The sequence below is a fragment of the Dipodomys spectabilis genome, unplaced genomic scaffold, assembly GCF_019054845.1.
Source record: "Dipodomys spectabilis isolate Male_0828 unplaced genomic scaffold, ASM1905484v1 ptg000175l, whole genome shotgun sequence".
In the NCBI taxonomy this organism is placed as follows: Eukaryota; Metazoa; Chordata; class Mammalia; order Rodentia; family Heteromyidae; genus Dipodomys; species Dipodomys spectabilis.
The window spans coordinates 12,029,523-12,049,755 of record NW_024870852.1 but is presented as its reverse complement, the minus strand read 5'-3'; the positions used below and the strand labels follow the sequence as shown (position 1 = coordinate 12,049,755).

At 41.8% G+C, this 20,233-nt stretch overlaps 1 protein-coding gene across 1 annotated transcript in view; it reads left to right on the top strand.

Moving 5' to 3' along the window:
- Positions 1 to 20,233, top strand: part of Pigu (phosphatidylinositol glycan anchor biosynthesis class U) — a 74,550-nt gene that overhangs the window by 15,534 nt on the left and 38,783 nt on the right. Inside the window, exons 4-6 of the mRNA XM_042694560.1 lie at positions 218 to 280; positions 4,948 to 5,057; positions 8,271 to 8,371. Coding sequence (XP_042550494.1) covers positions 218 to 280; positions 4,948 to 5,057; positions 8,271 to 8,371 — 274 coding nt within the window. The remainder of the gene's footprint in view (positions 1 to 217; positions 281 to 4,947; positions 5,058 to 8,270; positions 8,372 to 20,233) is intronic.

Here is a 20,233-nt window from a genome sequence, read left to right as displayed (position 1 = left end):
AACTCTGGGCCTGGATGCTGTCCTTCAGCTCTTCAGCTCAAGGCTAGCACTTTACCGCTTGAGCCACAGCACCACATCCGGCTTTTTTTTTCCTGCTTATGTGGTGCTGAGGAATCGAACCCAGGGCCTCAAGCATGCAAGGCAAGCGCTGTACCATTGAGCCACCTTCCCAGCCCTGTTCTTCTATTCTTATTACTTCTCTTCCTCTTCTTGACAGATCACTGATGCACTTACTGCTATTGCCCTATATTTTGCAATTCAGGACTTCAACAAAGTTGTGGTAAGTAGTTGGGGGGCAGGTGGGGGGTGTGGGAGGAAGACGTTTACCCAGCTGATTGAATTTGGTAGCCTGCTGGTCTTTGTTCTTGTAAATAATCAAAGGTTATGTACTTAAAGATCCAACTGTTTTAAAATCCTAAGTGGGAGTTAAGCTTCTGTAGTGGAAAAACCCAACTGACCAGACAGTTTTACTAATAGATACAGAAATGTCAGTTTAATCTATCGTTTATTAATGGCCACATATCTATGCAAAATGAGACTTTCCGGAAAAAGCTGAATGATAGTTATATTAATGAAGCCTCGTAAAAATCTTTACATTCTTTCTTTTTTATTTCAAAGGAAAATGAATACAGACTTTAGCTCACAGTGTTAGCCCACTTGAGATAAATGTTGGATTCCTAGTGTTAATTATACAGTTTCCTGTAGAGAATAATCTTTTTTTTTTTTTTTTTGCCAGCCTGGTGCTTGATCTCAGGGCCTGTGCACTGTACCTGAGCTTCTTTTGCTCAAGGTTAGCACTGTACCACTTGAGCTACAGTGCTACTTCCGGCTTTTTCTGTTTATGTGGTACTAAGGAACTGAACCCAGAGCTTCATGCATACTAGGCAAGCACTCCAACACTAAGACACATTCCCAGCCCGAGAGTAATCATTTTGGAGACAGGGGTGGTGTTGTTAAAGATTGAATCCAGAGCCTCATGAATCCCAGGCAAGTCCCTTTTCATTGAGGTAGTAATCTTAATTAGGAAATTTGGCGTGTATTAATATTAATGCCTGTTGAAAGTATTGATGTAAACTTTATTCTTTTTCTTCCCCCCCCCTTTTTTTTTTTTTGTCGGTTGTGGGGCTTGAACTCTGGGCCTGGGCACTTTCCCTCAGCTCTTCAGCTCAAGTCAGGTGCTCTACCACATGAACCACAGCACTACTTCCGTTTTTCTGGTGGTTTATTAGAGATAAGAATCTCACGACTTTCCTGCCTGGGCTGGCTTTGAACTTTGATCCTCAGATCTCAGCCTCCTCAGTAGCTAGGATTACAGGCGTGAGCCACTGGCACACGGCCTTTTTTCTTTTTTTGTCAGTAATGGGGCTTGAACTCAGGGCCTAGGTATTGTCCCTGAGCTCTTTTTTGGCTAGTGCTCTACTACTTTGAGCCACAGCTCCAGTTTTTGAGTGGTTGATTGGAGATAAGAGCCTCATGGGGACTTTTCTGCCCAGGCTGGCTTCGATCAATGATCCTCAGATCTCAGCCTACTGAGTAGCTAGGATTACAGGCATGATCCACTGTCGCCCAGAAACTTTACTCTTAACTCTGCAAGAGGAATTGCACGTCGAGACCACTCTCCTTCCTCTGAGATCTGAGAGAATTAATGGATTAACCATGTGTACTACCCTGTTAGTTGTGAAATTAATTATTTTTGGCTTAATCCTTCTTGATTGGCTGGGAGCCACTGAAAGGATTTTGGCTGACATGAGATAAGGCTGCATCATATTTGTGTTGCCAGTTTGTGTTTCGTTTTCACTTCTGTTACCAAGTAATAGAACCATATATAAAAGTGTATGCTGCTGTGACACTGGGGTCATCAGTAATAAATAAAGCTATTGAGCTCTAGAATTTTAGTTCTCAGGAAGATTTTTAAACATCTAGATTGCAGATTCTTTTTTTTTGGTCGGTCATGGGGCTTGAACTCTGGGCTTGGGCACTGTCCCTATGCTCTTCAGCTCAAGGCCAGCACTCTACCGTTTGAGCCACAGCGCTACTTCTGGCTTTCAAGTGGTTTATTGGAGATAAGAGTCTCAGGATGTCCCTGCCCCGGCTGGCTTTGAACTTTGAACCGTGATCCTCAGATCTCAGCCTCTTGAGTAGCTAGGATTACAGGCATGAGCATCTGGCGCCTAGCTTAGATTGCAGATTCTTAATTTGGGGACTCTTTATAGACTTAGTGGTCTATAAAACCCTTGAAATGGCTGAGTACCAGTGCCTCACACCTGTAATCCTAGCTACTCAGGAGGCTGTGATCTGAGGATCATGGTTGAAAGCCATCTCAGGCAGGAAAGTCAGTGAGATTCATCTCCAATTAACCACCAGAAAACCAGAAGTGGTACTGTGGCTCAAGTGGTAGACCACTTGCCTTGAGCTGAAGAGTTCAGGGATAGCACCCAGGCCCAGAGTTCAAGCCCCATGACCGACAATCAATCAATCAATCCCTTGAAATGGTATGAAAAAATTATATATGAGCTGGGCTCTGGTGGCTCATACCTGTAATCCTAGCTCTCAGGAGGCTGAGATTTGAGGATCGTGGTTCAAAAGCCAGCCTGGGCAGGAAACTCAGTGAGACTCTTATCTCCAATAAATTGTTCAAAAAAGCCAGAATTGGCACTGTGGTTCAAGTGGTGGAACACTCCCCTTGAGCAAAAGAAGCTCAGGTATAGCACCCAGGCCCGAGTTCAAGCTCCAGGACCAGCACACACACAAAAATAAAACATATTTGTATATGAATGTGTTGCTTCTTTTCTGGAGTCCCTACCTGTTATTGGAGCTCAAAAGCTTTGACTTCTCCCCTAACAGATTAAGAACTATCATTTGAAAGCTATTATCAATAAGGTTAGGGAATGTAAATTTTACTAATAAAGAGTAGCTTAACTTTAGAGGCAGAGATGAATTGCTCTTAACATGGGGGAGAATGATGAAAGGGGTGATATCAATCAAGATGTATTGTATTTATGAACTGACATATTGAATGGTAACCCCTTTGTACTAGTTAAAGATAGTTAATTAAAAATAACAAAAAAAAAGAAATATTCTAACAAGATTCCTTTGAGGAGCACAGATGAAATAACTGGGCATGAGATCCAGAAACTAAAGAATTCAAATATAGATTGGCAGTAGCTATTTTCTCTGCTGCCAAGTTAGTGTATATACAGGAGAAAAAAAAATTGAATTTCACGTTTTGTTTTATTTTTATTTATTGTTGATGTTGGTTCTAGGGCTTAAACTCAGGACCTGGACACTATCCCTGAGCTTTTACTCAAAACTAGTGGTCTACCACTTGAGCTAACACTTTACTTCCATTTTTTTTTTGGTGATTAATTGGAGATAAGAGTCTCAGGGACTTAACTGCACTGGCAGGTTTCGAATTGTGATCCACAGATCTTAGCCTCCTGAGTAGCTAGGATTACAGGTGTGAACCATGGGCACCTGACTTGTTTTATTTTTGTTTGAAGTAGGGACTGAATATGTAGCTTAGCCGGGCTATATACTTAAAAAAATACTAAATGTTGCTTTTTTTTTAATGTCATAGCAGCCAGAGCCAGTGGCTTAACACCTATAATCCTAGCTAATCAGGAAACTGAGATATGAGGATCATGATTCAAAGCCAGCCTGGGAAGGAAAGTCTGTGAAACTGTTATCTCTAATTAACCACCAGAAAAATGGAAGTAGCACTGTGGTTAAAAGTGATACAGTGCTAGCCTTGAGCAAAAGAGCTCAGGGACAGGGCCTAGGCCCCAAGTTCAAGCCCCTGGACTGAACAAAAAACAAAAATGTAGCTCAGACTGACTTTGAACTTTTTTTTTCTTATTGGTCGTGTGGCTTGAACTCTGGGCCTGGGTGCTGTCCCTGAGCTATTCAGCTCAAGGTGGGTTCTCTACCACTTGAGCCAAAGCGCCACTTGGGGTTTTCTGGTGGTTAATTGGAGATAAGAGTCTCATGGACTTAACTTCCCAGGCTGGCTTTGACCCGTGATCCTCAGATCTCAGCCTCCTGAGTAGCTAGGATTTTAGGAATGAGCTACCGGTGCCCAGCATCTGTCACAGTTTATGTTGTCTAAAGATTCTCTGATCATTTCCTCAGCAGGGCTATCCATGTGGGGTTAAAGAGGCTTTACCTTACATATTCTGACCCCTGTTTGCTTATAAGGTTCCCTATATCTTTTTTCTTTTCATTTTGGAACACACCCATGAACTTGCTGGGACACATCAGGAGAAGGCACTATCCACCCCCATCCGTCTTAGCTCTTCAGCTCCCAACCACACCCTCTCTTTTTCTTCATCATGACCATTTTGCCCCTCTTCTATGGGAGGAAAAAAAAAAAAGGAAAAAGGAAAGCTTGTAACAAGAGAATGAGGATGCTGGAATGTATTTTGCTCTGCTAATGACATTTTTGGGTCCTACGACCACTGATCACTCTTCAAAATGGCTCAGAACTGGTTATGCCACTCATTCATTCATTTGGTTATTCAACAGATCTCTATTGTTTGCTAGCTGTGCCAGGTGTTAGGCATATGTGGTGAACAATTATGGAACTCATAGTCTTAAGGAAAGCTAGGCATTAGTTATGCAAATAAGTGAAAAAAATTCTAACTATGAGCAATGAAAAAATGTGTGGCTCAACTAGTGGGGTGCCTGGTAAGGACAGTATGCCTTCCTGAGGAACTGATAGGAACTGACTATGGGAAGGGAAGAGATCAGATACAAAGGCCAGAAGTAGGAAGAGCATTGGCCTGTTCATTTTGCTGGAACTCAGAAAGTGGGAGGTAGGGAGAGTGAGTATGAGATGAGCCTAGAGATGTAGGGACAGACCAGGAAGGGCCATGTGAGCCATGGCAGACTTGTCTTCATCCTAAAAGCCATTTGTTTCATGCATTTTGTTATCCCCACCTCCCTTCCCAGTTTAAAAAACAGAAACTCCTCCTTGAACTTGACCAGTATGCCCCAGACGTGGCTGAACTCATCCGAACCCCTATGGAAATGCGGTACATTCCTCTGAAAGTGGCCCTGTTGTAAGTATTCTTTGACAAACCAGTTGAGTGCCAACAAATGCGAGGAAAATCTGATGAGACTTTCCCATGTTGTTTGTTGTATTTTTGAGATTTTTCAGTCTTAGTCATCAAGTATTTGCTGTAGTTGTGTTGCACAATTGGGGTTCTGGCCAACAAAAGAGACAGAGCCATTCTGTCTCTGTTGGGACAAAGACTCACTCAGGGACATGTACAATCAAACCCTTCAAAATGCTTTGTGACTCAGTGCTGATCTAGTTACTACTTGTAGCTACTGTTTCTAAAAAATAGTAGTTTTTCAATATATGGATTAAATAATGTTCAATCTTTATATGGTTATTATTTTCAAGAAGCTCCTGTGTTTTCTGTACAGTTTAGTTACCCATTTGTAATTCAGAAAGTAGAAGTAAAATGTCAAGCCAACCCATCCTATCTGAATGACCAGTGTGGCAGAGTAGAACTTAATGAGGTTTTATGAAAGAATTTTCTGAGTACTAGTGCTGCCAGGAAGTTTACTTCTTTCAGGTTATTCCCATTTGTGTTCCTGACATGCACCAATAATAATTATTATTCAATTAGCTAATACTTGTTGAATATTTATAATATTTTAATTTCTAAGGATACTCACAATAGATATTTCCTTATGGAAAATCATGCCCTCCACTGTTGGTTCATGCATGTAATCCTAGGTACTCAGGAGGCTAAGATCTATAAGGATCAAGGTTTAAAGCCAGCCTGGGCAGGAAATTCCCTGTGAGACTTTTTTTGTTGTTGGTCGTGGGGCTTGAACTCTGGGCTTGGGCACTGTCCTTGTGCTCTTCAGCTCAAGGTGAGCGCTCTACCGCTTGAGTCACAGCACAACTTCCGGTTTTCTAGTGGTTTATTGGAGATAAGAGTCTCACGAACTTTCCAACTTTCCTGCCCGGGCTGGCTTTGAACCGTGATCCTCAGATCTCAGCCTCCTGAGTAGCTAGGATTACAGGCGTGAGCCACCGAAGTCCGCCTTCCCTGTGAGAATTTTATCTCCAGTTAAACCCCAGAAAACCAGAAGTGACACTGTGGCTCAATGTGGTAGAGCAGTAGCCTTGAATGAAAAAGCTTAGGGACAGCACCCAGGCCCTGAGTTTAAGGCCCATTATCAACAACAACAACAAAACCCAAAGCATTCTATGCAGAATTAAGGTGGGTGCTGGTGACTCTTGCCTATAATCCTAGCTGTTTAGGAGGCTGAGATCTGAAGACCTTGGTTTAAAGCCAATCTGGGCAGGAAAGTCCATGAATCTCTTCTCCAATTAAACACCAAAAAAGCTAGAAGTAGAGCTATGGTTTAAGTGGTAGAACACTAACCTTGAGCAAAAACAGCTCAGGGATAGCACCCAGGCTCTCTGAGTTAGCCTTAACATCAGCATGTGCTGTGTGCACACGGGCGTGTACACACACACACACACACACACACACACACACACACACACACAAAATGTTTCAAAATTAGAAGAAGCCTGTTAAGGAGGGCTTATTCATTCCTTTGCCCTTTGTGTAAGTTTTGTTTGTTTGGTTTTTTTTTTTGGGTCCGGTCATGGGGCCTGAACTCTGGGCCTGGGCGCTGTCCCTCAGCTCTTCAGCTCAAGGCTAGTGCTCTACCACTTGAGCCACAGTGCCACTTCCGGCTTTTTTCTTTTTGCTTATGTGGTGCTGAGGAATCGAACCCAGGGCCTCAGGCATGCAAGGCAAGCGCTCTACCACTGAGCCACCTTCCCAGCCCCCCTTTGTGTAAGTTTTGTGTTCAGTGTTTCGTTAGATTTCTGGGAGCTGCTGCTTCAACATTGTTTTTTTTTTTTTTTTTGGGTCCGGTCATGGGGCCTGAACTCTGGGCTTGGGCACTGTCCCTCAGCTCTTCAACTCAAGGCTAGCACTATACCACTTGAGCCACAGTGCCACTTCCGGCTTTTTGCTTATGTGGTGCTGAGGAATCAAACCCAGGGCCTCAGGCATGCAAGGCAAGTACTCTCCCACTGAGCCACCTTCCCAGCCCTCAACATTGTTATTTAGAAATGGCTTGTTTTCCCTCCTGCAAAACAATTTTGGAGTATCAATTTACATCCATATATTTCAAAAACATTGATGGGAACTAATTTATAGGACCAAAGATTAACCTTATAAATCCTTATGGACTTACGTTTCGTTTCTCCTGGGTTTTGTAATAGCAACAGGTATTATTTTAAAGGTCATGTAATAAGCCTATCTACAATTGCTGTGGGGAAAAATGTTAGGCCTTTGGCTTTAGAAGTGCTAATCTTATTGTCCTGGGAGGTATTGGATTTAGGGTCTTTATTTGTGAATAATAATTAAAATATATTCCTAAGAAACTGGGATGTTTCTTCCTTTGTCATACTCAGAATTATATAACTGGCCTCCCTTTTACTTCAGAGTCAGATTTGAAGCTGATTATTATAACACTATAGAAGACCCATTTTGGTTTCTTTCCTTTGACTTTATTTTCTCTGTTATTTATTTTTTCCTTGGTCTTGATTATTGCTACATTAACTACTATTTTTGTTATCTGTTCTCATTTTAGTCACTGCAAATTCTTTATAGAAGCAGGATAGAAACAAATAACAATAGTTCATTATGATTATAGAAGATTTCCTAGTCTCGAGCACTTCATATTCATTTTCTCAGTCCATTCCTTCCAACTTAACTTTTTCTCATGGAAGGTCAGAAAGTCCTGTGAAGTTCTGTGCCAGGTGGCTTGTTAAATTTAGGGGACAGGGAATATATTTTCTTTCATTATCTGGCTCAGTGGATACTGATTGACTACCATGAGAGCTAAGTAGTAGAAAGAATGTAGCCTTGACAGCCAGAAAGACCTGATTTTGAAAGTATTTATTAGCTTGTGAAACTTTGGGCAAGTTTTTAAATCAGAGTCTCTTTCATCATCTACAATACTAGAATAATATTGTTGCTAGTTTATAGGTTCTTATGATGATTAAATATGATGGTTTTGAATATACAACATAACCATAATATTCAGTATTTTTTTCTCATTGATCCCCAGCTCTATTTCATTTCGTTTAACTTGGGAGAACTTATTTCTAAGAAGTCACTTTCCTCTGACTATGCTTTTAGTAAATCTCTGAACTTCCTGGCTATGGTAGCCAGAACATACAGGTCCACTGATCAAGGTTACTAATACCAAATATGTATGTTTTTCCCCAGCTATCTCTTAAATCCTTACACGGTCTTGTCTTGTGTTGCCAAATCTACCTGCGCCATCAACAACACCCTCATTGCTTTCTTCATTTTGACTACAATAAAAGGTAAGGCCCCAAGAAGAGTATATAAGGCTCAGTCCCTGATTTTTATGCTGGGTTTTATAACACGTATGCAATAACTTTTTTAAAAAAGGATTTTGTTAATTACCATATATTAATTGTACAAGAAGTTTCCATGTGACATTTCCATATATACATACAGTATACTCCATCAAAATTAGTCCCTCCATCTCTCTCCCTTTTCCTTTCAATGAGGATTGTTCTTTGAAACAATTTCAACAGTTTTCTTTGTACTATTTTCAGAGATACATATAAAGTTTTTTGACCATATTTGCCCCCTCCTGCTGTTACCCACCATACAGCATGGCCTATTTTACTCTGCTAAGACTGATTTCTATTCAGCCAATACTGATGGTGTAAAGAAGTTTCGCTATGGTAATTCATATTCATTTATTATAATTTAGTCAGATTAATATCATCTATTACTCTCTGCTATGGTTTTTTTTTTTTTGGTCATGAGGCTTGAACTCAGGGCTTAGGTGCTGTCCCTGAATTCTTTTGCTCAAGGCTTATCACTCTACCACTTGGAGCCACAGCACCATTTCTAGTTTTTGAGTGGTTCTTTGGAGATAAGAGTCTCCTGGAGACTTTTCTGCCTGGCTTGGCTTTGACCCAAGATCCTTAGATCTCAGCCTCCTGAGTAGTTAGGATTCCAGACATGAGCCACCAGCACCCAACCTTTGACTTAAAAAAAAAAGCCGCGTTTAGTATTTTTTAAATTATACAAGTCATATAACGTTACTATAGAAAAAAAAATTTATTGTCAGTAATGGTGCTTAAGCTCTTTCAATCAAGGCTAGTACTCTACCATTTTGAGCCACAGTACTTCTTCCAGTTTTCTGGTTGTTAATTAGAAATAAGAGTCTAAAGGACTTTCCTGCCTGGATTGGCTTTGAACCTCGAATCTCTGATCTCAGCCTACTAAGTAGCTAGGGTTATAAGTGTGAGCCACCAGTGCCTGGCTTAATATAGAAAATTTTGATGACAAGAGAAAAAAAATAATTAAAGCACCCTAAAAAACTACTCAGAATCATTATTAGCATAAGTCTTTTTAAGGTTCTGAACTGCTTTTTGGCTTTTCCTTGGATGGACTTGTGTATTTTTTTTGTGTGTGTCTGGTGGTGGGGCCTGAACTCTGGGTCTGGGCGCTGTCCCTCAGCTCTTCAGCTCAAGGCTAGCGCTCTACCACTTGAGCCACACTCACCACTTCAGCTTTTTTCTTTTTGCTTATGTGCATGCTTATGCATGCAAGGCAAGCGCTCTACCACTGAGCCACCGTCCCAGCCCCGGACTTGTGTATTTTTTAATACATTTTGAATAATTACATTGCTAATTCATGAATTATACATTTCATTCTTTATTGCATTCCTATATAAGAAATAAAAATTTCTGATACCTCTTTTGTACCAATATTCTTACTTCTGCTTTTCCCATTTTCTTATAATAGTTATATTGCTGCTTTGATTTAACTAGTAGTCAGAGATTGAGGTGTAGTTATAGTAGAGTGTATGTTTAACACTCACAGGATTCTGGGTTCAGTCACTACCATTGCAAAGGAATAAAATATCCATTGTCAATGTTTCATTTTACATTTTTTTTCCTTGTTTTATTTTTTTGGTGTCAATGGGGCCTGAGCACTGGCTTAACACTCTACTACTTGAGCCACAATTCCACTTCTAGTTTTTTTTTTTTTTTTCCTGGTTAATTAGAGATGAGAGTCTCACGTATTTTCCTGCTCTGGTTGGCTTCAAACCTTGATCTTTAGATTTCAGGCTTCTGAGTAGCTAGGGTTACAGGTGTGAGCCACTGGCACCAACAGTTTTAGCTTCTTGAGTAGCTAAGATTATAGGTATGAGCCACTGGAGCACAATGATTACTTTTTTGTAGGATTATTCTTTTCTTTAGGATTACATCTTTTTCTTTTTCTTTTTTTTTTTTTTTCTGGTCAGATGTGAGGCTTGAACTCTAGACCTGGGTGCTGTCCCTGAGCTCTTCAGCTCTATAACTTGAGCTACAGTACCACTTCTGGTTTTCTGGTGGTTAATTGGAGTAAAGAGTCTCCTGAACTTTCCTGCCTGGGCTGGTTCTGAACCATGATCCTCAGATCTCAACCTCCCGAATAGATTACAGGCATGAGCCACTGGCACCCAGCTTTTTTTCTTATATAATTTAAAAAATTTTTCTGGGATTAACAATTGCCTTTTTTTTTTTTTTTTTTACCATCTTGGGGCTTGAACTCAGTACCTGGGCACTGTCCCCGAGCCTCTTTGTGCTCAAGGCTAGTGCTCACCACTTGAGTCACAGTCTAGCTTTTTCTGAGTAGTTTATTGGAGAAGACTTACAGACTTTTCTGCCCAGGCTGGTTTTGAACAATGATTCTTAGATCTTAGCCTCCTAATAGCTAGGATTACAGGAATGAGTCACCAGCACCTGGCATCAATTGTCTTTCAGTGTTTAATATTTTGCTTAGGTTTTCTTGGTAGCAAACATTTTCCCCCCATTTTCCCTAACAGATCTGTCAAGTAAGTACCTAACAATTTTGTTTGCGAATACTTAAAATACCTGTCAGTCACATGGTTTTTCTTGAGAACTCTCTCACGCATCTGTTCTAACCTCTTGTTATCTGGTCCTGGTGCAAAGCTGAAACTTCCCTTCATAATTCTCTTCTGCTGTCTTGAGATTTATTGATTTTGATTTCTCCTGTTTTACTGAAATATTTTCTATAATCATTTTCTAAAAAAGGTTATATAGGATAGATACACTGAATAATACTTTATCTGGAAAAATGTCTTTGTTCTAGTTTACTACCTAGGTAATAGCTAGTAAGGATTTGGGAGTATACTAACTCTGTTTCAGAATTTTGAAGCTATTGCTTCACTTACGCGGTAGCATTTTGGTTTTGACTGGCCAGTTCAATGGCATTACATGTAGCACAGTACTCTTTTTTTTTTTTTGGTCAGTTGTGGAGTTTGAACTCTGGGCCCGGGCACTGTCCCTCAGCTCTTCAGCTCAAGGCGAGCCCTCTAACACTTGAGCCACAGTATCACTTCTGGTTTTCTTGTGGTTAATTGGAGATAAGTGTCTCACGGAGATATTCCTGCCCAGGCGGGCTTTAAACCGTGATCCTCAGATCTCAGCTTCCTGAGTAGCTAGGATTATAAGCATGAGCCATGGGTGCTTGGCTTCTTACTTTTTTTGGAGGACATTGTCATGTTTTTATTTTCAACTTTTGTTGCTTCTTTCATCTTTTATTTTTGTTAACAACATAACATTTGTAATATGAAGGGTTTTGCTGTGAGATTTCCATACACACATAGAGTACTTTGAATAAATTTTCCCTCTTCATCATTTTCCTATTCCTCTCCCTGCTTTTTTTGGGAGGGGGGCGGGCGGGGTCTGTCGTGGGGCCCCACACTCTGGGCCTGGGCGCTGTCTCTCAGCTCTTTAGCTCAAGGCTAGTGCTCTACCACTTGAGCCACAGCACTACTTCTGGCTTTTTCTGCTTATGTGGTGCTGAGGAATCGAACCCAGGGCCTCATGCATGCAAGGCAAGCACTCTACCACTGAGCCACCTTCCCAGCCCTCAGTTGTTTTTTTAATAAAATAAATCAAGCATATTAATTGAAAAATAAGTTTTTCCTCACCCTGCCCCACCCTGACTTCCATTTCTCATGCAAATTAAAGTCCCAGCTCTCTTCCCTTTCACAGAAGGTTTGTTTTCCATTGTGGCTACTATAAATAGAGACTCACAAACAGCTTCCTAATCTGTTAAAATATTTGAAGAGTTTTATTTTAGCTGGCTCTGTGTACCACTTTGACTCTTCCATATTACTAATACCTACTAACAGTTTCTACAATGAAACAACTAGATCATTTACTCATTTTTTGCATTCACATTTTTATTGTGTAGTAAAATGAGTGAAACTTTAATTTGGTCCATTTTTAAAAGAACATGGGGGAATAAACTTGACAGAAAATATAAAATCACTCAGAAGTCCAGAAGAAATCTTCAACTCCATAGATAATAAAAAAGCAAATTGAAGTAAATAGGAATGTCTTTGAGGGCGTGTTTGTGTGTGTGTGTGTTAGTGCTGGGGATTGAACCCAGGAAGGACCTCCTACATGTTAAGGTAGGCAAGCCACTACATGAACTACGCCTCCAACTTGGTGATCAAATAAAAACCTCACTTGGCCTTTGGAATTGGCATAGATTTTAGAAGATAATTCTCTGTACTGGCAAAGGTTCTATCAAATAAGTATTTTCTCACATAGCAGTTTTACTTAGAAATGTATATAACCCTTTTGGAAAGAAGTTTGGCAGTTATCTTAAAGTGTTTGTACTTTTATTTCCCAAATTTACTTTTGAGAACCTACCCTGAAGTAACGCAGAAATACAGATAAAACTTTGACGATACAAAAGTTATTAGTGGAATAATTTGGGGTTGTAGAAAGTGGAAAATATTTCAAAATACAGGTGTGGTTAAGAGAAAATTAAGTAAAACACAGTAGTAGGTATTTAAAGTAATTGTAATTATGTGAGAACATAATTAGTAGTTTTCTGGTCCTGGGGCTTGAACTCGGGGTCTAGGTGCTGTCCCTCAGTGCTTTTGCTCAAGGCTAGCACTCTACCCCTTGAACCACAGTGCCACTTTCAACGTCTTCTGTTTATGTGGTACTGAGGAATCAAACCCAGGGCTTCATGCATTCTAGCTAAACACTTTTTCACCAAGCCATATTCCTAGCCCTGTCCTTGAGTTTCTTTTGCTCAAGACTAGCACTCTGCCATAAGTCACAGTGCCATTTAAGCTTTTTCTGAGTATTTTTTTGGAGTCTCATTGACTTTCCTGCCTGGCTGGCTTCAAATCTGAGTACTGCAGTCCTCAGATCTCAGCTTCCTGAGTAGCTAGGATTATAGGCATGAGCCACCAGTGGCCAGACTGTAGGATTTTTTTTGTTATTCTCATACATAATCTATACAAGGGATGGGAGGTTCATTATAACATTTCCACACAGGTATACAATGACAATTGTAGTTTTTTAAATGCAGAACACAAAGTTAGATTTTAATTAACCTTAACTAGTTTAAGACAACAAAAATAGTATATCCCAAAAGAGCAATATTTGTCTCTCAAAAGTAAATTCATGGGTGATTTTTATTGTCTTTTTATATGTTTCTTTAATCCCCAAAGTTCTTTCAATAAGACAATTAAAAATAAATTATTTGGGGGCTGGGAAGGTGGCTCAGTGGTAGAGCGCTTGCCTTGCATGCCTGAGGCCCTGGGTTCAATTCCTCAGCACCATATAAGCAAAAAGAAAAAAGCCAGAAGTGGCGCTGTGGCTCAAGCAGTAGAGCGCTAGCCTTGAGCTGAAGAGCTGAGGGACAGTGCCCAGGCCCAGAGTTCAGGCCCCACGACCAGACCCAAAAAAATAAATAAATAAAATAAATTATTTGATGCTGGACACTGGTGGCGTACACCTGTAAGTCTACCTACTCAGGAGACTGAGATCTGAAGATCACAGTTTGAAGCCAGCTTGGGCAGAAAAGTCTGTGAGACTCTTATTGCCAATTAACCAGCATAAAAGACAGAAGTAGAGCTGGGATTCAAGTTGTAGAGTGCCAGCCTTGAGCAAAACTTAAGTGAATCAAGACCATGAGGTCCTGAGTTCAAGCCCTTAGTACCACCACATCCACAAAAAATTATTTGACTATTTCTCATTTAGGCTGATAGGAATAAAACTATCACATTAAAAAATTAAACATAAATTAACTTGTGATAATAAAGGCATAGTGAAGATCCCTAGACTTCCTTGGAGTAGATACCCCTACAGAAGAGAGTGGCTTCATTTGCTCTGATTCCTTGACTTCTACTTGCTTTCTTTTGACTTCCTTTGTGGCAGCCCAAGGTTGCCTGGGACACACTGAGAGACAAGCCAGGCCCAGGCAGAGGCCACTGCATTGTGATGTCCTTAGTGGAGTGTTGTCAAGGAAACACTGGACTGGACTATGAGTAGGATTGATGTTGATATAGTGAGTTGCATGGGTTTCACTTTGAAGGCTGTTGCTTTGGTCAAAGGGCACTGTGCCTTTCAGTGAGCTAATTAAAATACTTCATTCCTGTGAAGTAGTCTTCATTAGGCCTTTAAAAGAAAAATAAACTGACTGGTGGTGATAGGTACTCCTGCTTATTCATTGCTGGTATTTGTCAACAATGAGATACTCCAAACAGGAAACTTAAAGTTTGCCAGTAAGGATCCTTTCAACTTCACTTACTCCTCCAAAAGAAGCCATGTGACACATCTTCCTTGCCAAGGAGAAAAGAAAGATCAGGATGTACCTTCAGAAGGCAGTCAAGGATGATTAAGAGCTCAGACTGCTCTGATGTTAGATCTGGTGGCTAATCCCAGCTCCACTGTTTACTGTCTGCATTACCTTGGACAAGTCTCTTAACTGTTCTGGACTGTAGTTTCCTTTCCAAGAGCTTGGATATTGAAACAGCCTCTACCTTATACAGCGTGGTGCATAGTACAGAGGCATGTACTAGGTGTGAATGGTTTACTCTTTGTAGCAGTCATTTTTAAAGATCTCTCAAGATTAATAGTCTTTCTGGGCTTGGGTAAAAGACCCAGCTGCAGGACAGAGCAGGAATATTATGAGGAGGGACCATGGAGAAGATCAGATTAAGGAGTTTCCTTGTTTCCTTCCTTCCTTCCTTCCTTCCTTCCTTCCTTCCTTCCTTCCTTCCTTCCTTCCTTCCTTTCTTCTTTCCTTCCTTCCCTCCTTCCCTCCCTTCCTCCCTTTTTCTTTCTTTCCTTCTTTTTCTCTTTCTCTCTCTCTCCTTTTTTTCTCTCCACTCCCTCCCTCCCTCCCTCCCTCCCTCTCTCTCTCTCCTTCCTTCCTACCTTCCTTCCTTCCTTCCTTCTTTCCTTCCTTCCTTCCTTTTTCTTTTCTTTTCTTTCTTTCTTCCTTGTCCTGGGGTTTGAACTCAGGGCCTGGGTACTGTCTCTGAAGGCTATGCTCTACCACTTGAGCCACAGCTTCACTTTGGTAGTTTATTGGAGATAAGAGTCTCACAGACTTTCCTGCCCAGGCTGGCTTTGAACCTTGATCTTCAGATCTTAGCCTGAGGAGTTAGTATTGCAGGCATGAGCCACCAGTGACTAGCAAATAAAAGGTTTTCTAATTACAAGCTTTGTAGTCTTGGGCAAGTGATGCAACTTCAGGAGCCTCACTTTGATCCCACAGATATCTGCCTCCTAGAGTTAGTGAGGAATAAATGAGAAATACAGAGTGCTTAGCAGAATCCACTCAATGAATAGTTGTACTCCTTTATTATGATTTTTATGGTTCAAACACAAATGGAGATTGAGATTGCCATAGTAATGCAGGAAAGGAGGAAAGGTCTGAAGTAAGACTACCTGGGATCAATCCTAGTCCTGTCATTGACTGACTTTGTGATCCTGGTCAAACAATTTATGTCCTTCAGTTTTCTGACCTGTGCAATGAGAATAATAATAGTACTAACTTCCTGGAGTTATTGAAAGGACTAAAAGGTCTATGACGTACAAATTGCCAATGGTTGTGACTGGGCTGAGTAAAGCTTTTATGGTCATTGGGGTGGACATGCTTTGAAGGCACCTACCAGGATAGAAGAGCACACTTGGCAGGAAATGTAGTACCTCGGGCCTTGCTCTACCCCCACTCCAGCCCTTCTTTCTCACTGTTGCCTCAGACACTGGTGTAACTTCCTCTTCTGTTAATCCCATGGGACCTTAGCCCTTTTGACCACATTCTAGTCTGTCCCACTGCCTATCCTGGGACAGGACATTGTCTGTGCCTATCCCTGGCTCTCTGCTCACTCTCCTTGAAGTTCATATCCCCAGCCAGTCCCCCAGGCCCCTCCTTGTTTCATTCTTGCTTCCCCCGGCAGCTGTGCCACCCACCCAGGCCCAGATTAAGGTACGGTCCCTGGAGGCCAAATGTTATTCCAGTCTTGCGGAGGCTTGTTTTGGCCCCCACCCTGACACAAATGGAGAGTTGGAAAACATACTCAGAGCTAGATTGTGTAGATAATGATGTTCCCTCATATTACGGCCAAGTGCACAAACCCACTTGATTGATTTTCCCTAATATTCTGTGATCAGGCCTTGTTCAAAAAACCTACTCTATGAGCATCTTGGATGCACTAGCAGACAATGATTGAGTGGTATCATTTTGGGGTAAAACTCATATCCCTCTTGGCATAGTTTGACCTGCCCTCACTCTTACCCACACAAAGCTCTATTTCAGACGTTACTTCAGTATTCCTGTCTGGGCCTGTAGGTCATTGTTTTGAATAAATTTTATTGTTAAGCCCTCCATGATCTGACCCCAAGCTGCTTGCTAAGACTTTTCAGGTTGTGACTTTTTAGTCAAGGTATATAATATATGCAGAAGTCATTAATGTACAGATAAATAAATGTTTACAAAATGGTGAGTCTCAGGGCTGGGAATGTAGAGTGCTTGTCTAGCATGCACAAAGCCCTGGATTCGATTCCTCAACACCACATAAACAGAAAAGGCCAGGAGTGGTGTTATGGCTCAAGTGGTAGAGTGCTAGCCTTGAGCAAAAAGCAGCTTAGGCATGGTGCTAAGGCCCTGAGTTCAAGCCCCAGGACTGGCAAAAAAAAAAAAAAGGTGAGTCTTATTACCCAGATTAAGAGACAGAACGTAACCAGCATCCTCAGGAGCCCCTTGGTGTCTTCTTCCAGTCATTCCTCGAGTTCTCTCTATTTTGCCATGTTGAGCTACTTGCTGTCAACACCTCACGCTAGCACATGATTGTGTCTCACCCTCCTGCCGCTGCATGTGCCATTTCCTGAATGTTAGGCCTTATATACTGTTCACAACTCTGGTGTCAGTGTCCCCTGATGGGCTAGGTCTGCTTCTCCTGCCCTTTCCTCTCTTGTGTTGCAATTGTTCACAGGAGCTCCCTGAGGACACAGGCTATCTGAGTCACCAGTCTCCCTGCCACCCAGCACATGCTTGGCAGAGAGCAAACTTCAACAGTGTTTGCCTATTGCATAGTTTTGTCTACCATGTTTGGAGTCACCTTTTACTTTTATCTTCCCTGCCCCAAGCACATATCGTTCCAGCTGTGTCTTCCTTCCGAACTTACTGTTGTTGCCCCATTTAGTTTTTCTCAAAACTTACTAGCTCTTCCTGAGTCTTGTGTGCCTACTACTCCCCCTCACTTTAGATCAGGCTGTGCATGTGCCCATCCACACCTGTCCTCTCATCCCACACCCAGAGCACCCACACTACACCACTGCCTGTTGCAGCACCACGTTTCTGCCCGCAGCCTTCAGGCCTCAGCCATCCGGTCCTTCTTCCACAGAACATGCCTGTGCCCAGCCCCTGCCCCCCAAATGCTTTGCTTTGTGTTTTGCCAATATATTTTCTACTTAATGAGTTCTTCCTCAAGAATATTGATTTCTTTTAATATGTTTTTTAAGGATTTTATGTGTGTCACTGAATAATATTGTTAGTTACAACATTCATCACATGTGCCAAGCACTGTGCTAGGTACAAGAGATCTAAAATTAAGGTTTATTGTCCTTGAGCAATTAGGAAGACAAATAGCGGAGAGAGGATCCAGGGGCAGACTCCTGGAGGACAGTGTAAGTATGGCATATAGAGGCTCCCTGGCACAGAGCGAGGATGGGCTGACGGTGATGTGTGGTTTGGGGTTCATACGTGGTCTCATTTCTATGCCTTAGGTTCTTTGCCTGTAAAATGAGAAGCATATGTACTTTGTATTATCCATGAAACTATTAACAAGATAATGAACAGACAAATTTCCCCAAGATGGTTGTTATGCTTGAGGGTCTTTTTGAATCTGGCATGTTCTTAATGCAGAATACTTAGTACATGAGCAACAAATGTTAGCTGCTTGCACTGGTAGAGGAAGTGACATTTCAATTGGCTGTGAGTTTCTGCTAGAAGAATGGGAAAAGATGGCTGTAGCAGAGGGAGTAGCCTGAGAACAGACATAAGAAAAGGCAGAATTTTTTCAGGAACTGGGGAAGAGGCCATTGTGGTGGAGGATAGGGTGTGTTCAGAGGTGTTGAACGGCAAAGCTGGAAGCAGAACACTGAAATGAGGATCTTGCTTACTCTTGGAGTTTGGATTTAATCTCAGATGAAATGAAACCTCACAGTTTAATGATCCTTTCAGTGCTTCTGTGGAGGGTGGGCTGGATACGAGGGAAGGAAAAGACTGTTGAGATCTCTGCTGATGTAAGGAGAGAGGAGGGAACTGGGGGGGAGGGGGTGGTTGGAGGGATGGCTGGGGTATTGAGCTGGAAGTTGGTGGCGCTTGCTTACAGATAGATTCTCCCTTTGTAAAGATTTGGTCTGGCCAGGCATCTGTGGCTCATGCTCATAATCCTAGCTACTCGGGAGGCTGGGTATCCTAGGCAGGAAAGTTTGTGAGATATCTATCTCCAATTAGCTACCAAAACACTGGAAATGGTGCTGTAGCTCAAAGTGGTAGAGCACTAGCCTTGAGCACAAAAGCTCAAGGATAGTGCCCAAGCCCTGGAATTCAAGCCCTAGGGCCAAAATATACACACAAAAAGATTTTGTCTGTGGCTGGGAATATGGCTTAGTGGTAGAGTGCTTGTCTAGCATGCATAAAGCCCTGGGTTCAATTCCTCAGTACCACATAAACAGAAAAAAACAAAAGTGGTGCTGTGGCTCAATGGTAGAGCACTAACCCTGGGCACAGAGAGGCTCAGGGTCAGAGCCCAGGCCCTGAGTTCAAACCCCAGGACTGGCAAAATATATATTTGTTTGTTTGTTTGTTTTGAGCGAGGTGCCCATGGCTCACACCTATAATCCTAGCTACTCAGGAGGCTGAGATCTGAGGATCACTGTTCAAAGCCAATCCAGGCAGGAAAGTCCATGAGACTCTTATCTCCAATAAACCACTCAGAAAACTGGAACTGACACTGTGGCTCAAGTGGTAGAGCATTGCCTTGAGCTGAAGAGCTGAGGGGCAGTGACCAGGCCCAGAGTTCAAGCTGTACAACCGACAAAAAAAAAAAAAAAAAAAAAAAAGATTTTGTCCGGGGACTGGGGATGTAGCTTAATGGGAAGGTTTCCTTGGCTTGTACAAGGCCCTGAGTTCAATTGCCAGAAACAGTGTTTGAAGATCTCATCTAAGGAAGACTCTTGGCTGATCCTCAGAATAAGTTTTCTAAAACTCACAAGTCCATTCTATTAGGCTGTGAATCTTTTCTTCTCTCTTGGTCTTATAAACAGCTGTTCCAGATAATTATTGATCTCAGGCAATTAAGGTAGGAGAGGTGGCTGTGTATACCTTACTTGCTAGGGTCTCATGAGGCAAAGTAAGAAAGTCAGATCTTTGTTTTTACCTCATCTATGAGAATAGATTAAGTTGGAACAGAAGCCTTCTTCCTTTGGTAACATATGATCCTCTCCTTTCTCCTACCCCAATATCTGTAGAAAACCATGCTAATGAAAAGTTTTTTTGCCCTTTTTTTCCCAACAAAACATCATTCAGATTTTCAGCCAGGAATCCTGAGGCCATCTTCACCATTAGGCGTTAGGACATACATTTCCCTCTAGTGCCATCTCCTCATTCCAGCATGGTTCTGATGCTAGTCTGTAGCCTAGCTGGTGTATGGAGGCCTCTGCTGGTGGCTTCACTTAGTTGTTCCTCTCCCTGCTCAGTCATTTATACAGGGACCCTGGATCCAGAACATCTTGCCTAGCACTCATGAATTGGTTGGTGGGACAGCCCCACTCAAGAAATTTTGTCCTCCCTCCCCTCCTGCCGCCAGTGGT